Source organism: Nematolebias whitei, chromosome 10 (assembly GCF_014905685.2).
Source record: "Nematolebias whitei isolate Nwh7 chromosome 10, NemWhi1, whole genome shotgun sequence".
Classification (NCBI taxonomy): domain Eukaryota; kingdom Metazoa; phylum Chordata; class Actinopteri; order Cyprinodontiformes; family Rivulidae; genus Nematolebias; species Nematolebias whitei.
Window position 1 is genome coordinate 9,713,075 of NC_056507.1, and position 1,357 is coordinate 9,714,431.

The window sequence follows — 1,357 nt, forward strand, 5'->3', positions numbered from 1 at the left end:
CAGAAACATTGGATGGAGGAGGAGGCGGCCATGTTGTAGCTGCGGAGCGTGAAAGAGGGAAACAAGCTGGAACGGTCGCTGAAGATTCGTTTCTGTTGACCGCACGGCTCGGAAGGACCGGCCGTTCTGTTTCTGTTCTGAACGCCGTGCCGCGGGAGAGACACCATGAGCAGCGGGACGCCTTATCTCGGCAGCAAAATCAGTTTGATTTCTAAGGCCGAGATTCGCTATGAAGGAATCCTGTACACGATCGATACCGAAAACTCCACGGTGGCTCTGGCTAAAGGTAAGAGCTCGGAGTGGCGGTCATGGTTCGGTATGCTCATGTTTATCGGTAATTTTACAAATGAGTTTGCGCAGGTGAGCAGGAACCAACAACCCGGAGCTGCTGAATCCGCCTGCGATCCGACAGAGAAGGGCTGTTTTACCGTGTTGTCACATCCAGACCTCCACGTCGAGTTCTGATGAAAACTGAAACACTTAGACTGATGGACCGTGTAGACTTTAAAGCTGCTGTCTGAATAAACCAGAAAGCGTTCAGTTATACTTAAATCACGAAACATATCTAGTCGTAAACTTGCGTTTAGCTTAACAGCTCAGTTGTGACCACGTCATTTATTTTATATTTGTTTGAATTATTATTTTAGTGTAACTAGATTTATTTATTTTTAATCTGGAACTGGATTAAACAGTAAAATGGCCCTTTACTGTTTACCGTTGGCTTCAGCTAGCATCCGCCGGCAGAGCATCATCAGGCTGCTAGCTTTGAGGCTAACAGCAGACCGGGCAGCGGGTTCTGTCCAGCTGGGGTTCGGGTTTTCCCTGCTAACAGCAGGTCGAGAGGCTAACTCTGAGATAGCCGGTGTTATCCGTCAGTGATGACGCGTCCAGACTCTCACTGAGCTGTCTGTCAACCTGGACGTGTGACGTCACCGCTCCTTTCTGACCTGGTTATTCCTCAGAGGATACTCAGGTCAGGTGTGCTGGCAGCCAGGTGTGTGCTGTGAGGCATCTATCCGGAGAGCTGACTCATTCAGTCTCAGAAGCTCAGTCAGGTTTCACTTCTCTGTTTAGATCCTGAGAAAGCTTGTGGTCCAGTTGCAAAACCGTCTGACCCACATCTGTTCACACCTGGTATCGCCATACTTCCTGAGAGCTGATAGGAGGTGGGCATATGAGATCATAGTTCATACCTGACAGGTGTACTGCTCAGCAGGTTTACTGACTTGTCCACCTTTGGTAAACCTCTTAAAAGTCAGAGTTTTCACCTGCAGGATCATCATAACAGATGAAAAGCACCTTTGACCTGCAGGACCACCATGGTGACAGATGCTGAGCACCTTTGAGCTGCAGGATC

At 48.9% G+C, this 1,357-nt stretch overlaps 1 protein-coding gene across 2 annotated transcripts in view; it reads left to right on the forward strand.

The window, feature by feature from the left end:
• Nucleotides 1-1,357, forward strand: part of lsm14aa (LSM14A mRNA processing body assembly factor a) — a 9,043-nt gene continuing 7,686 nt past the window's right edge. For both annotated transcript variants that reach the window (XM_037683310.1, XM_037683311.1), the window contains exon 1: nucleotides 1-286. In XM_037683310.1, coding sequence (XP_037539238.1) covers nucleotides 166-286 — 121 coding nt within the window. In that variant the 5' untranslated portion in view covers nucleotides 1-165. The remainder of the gene's footprint in view (nucleotides 287-1,357) is intronic.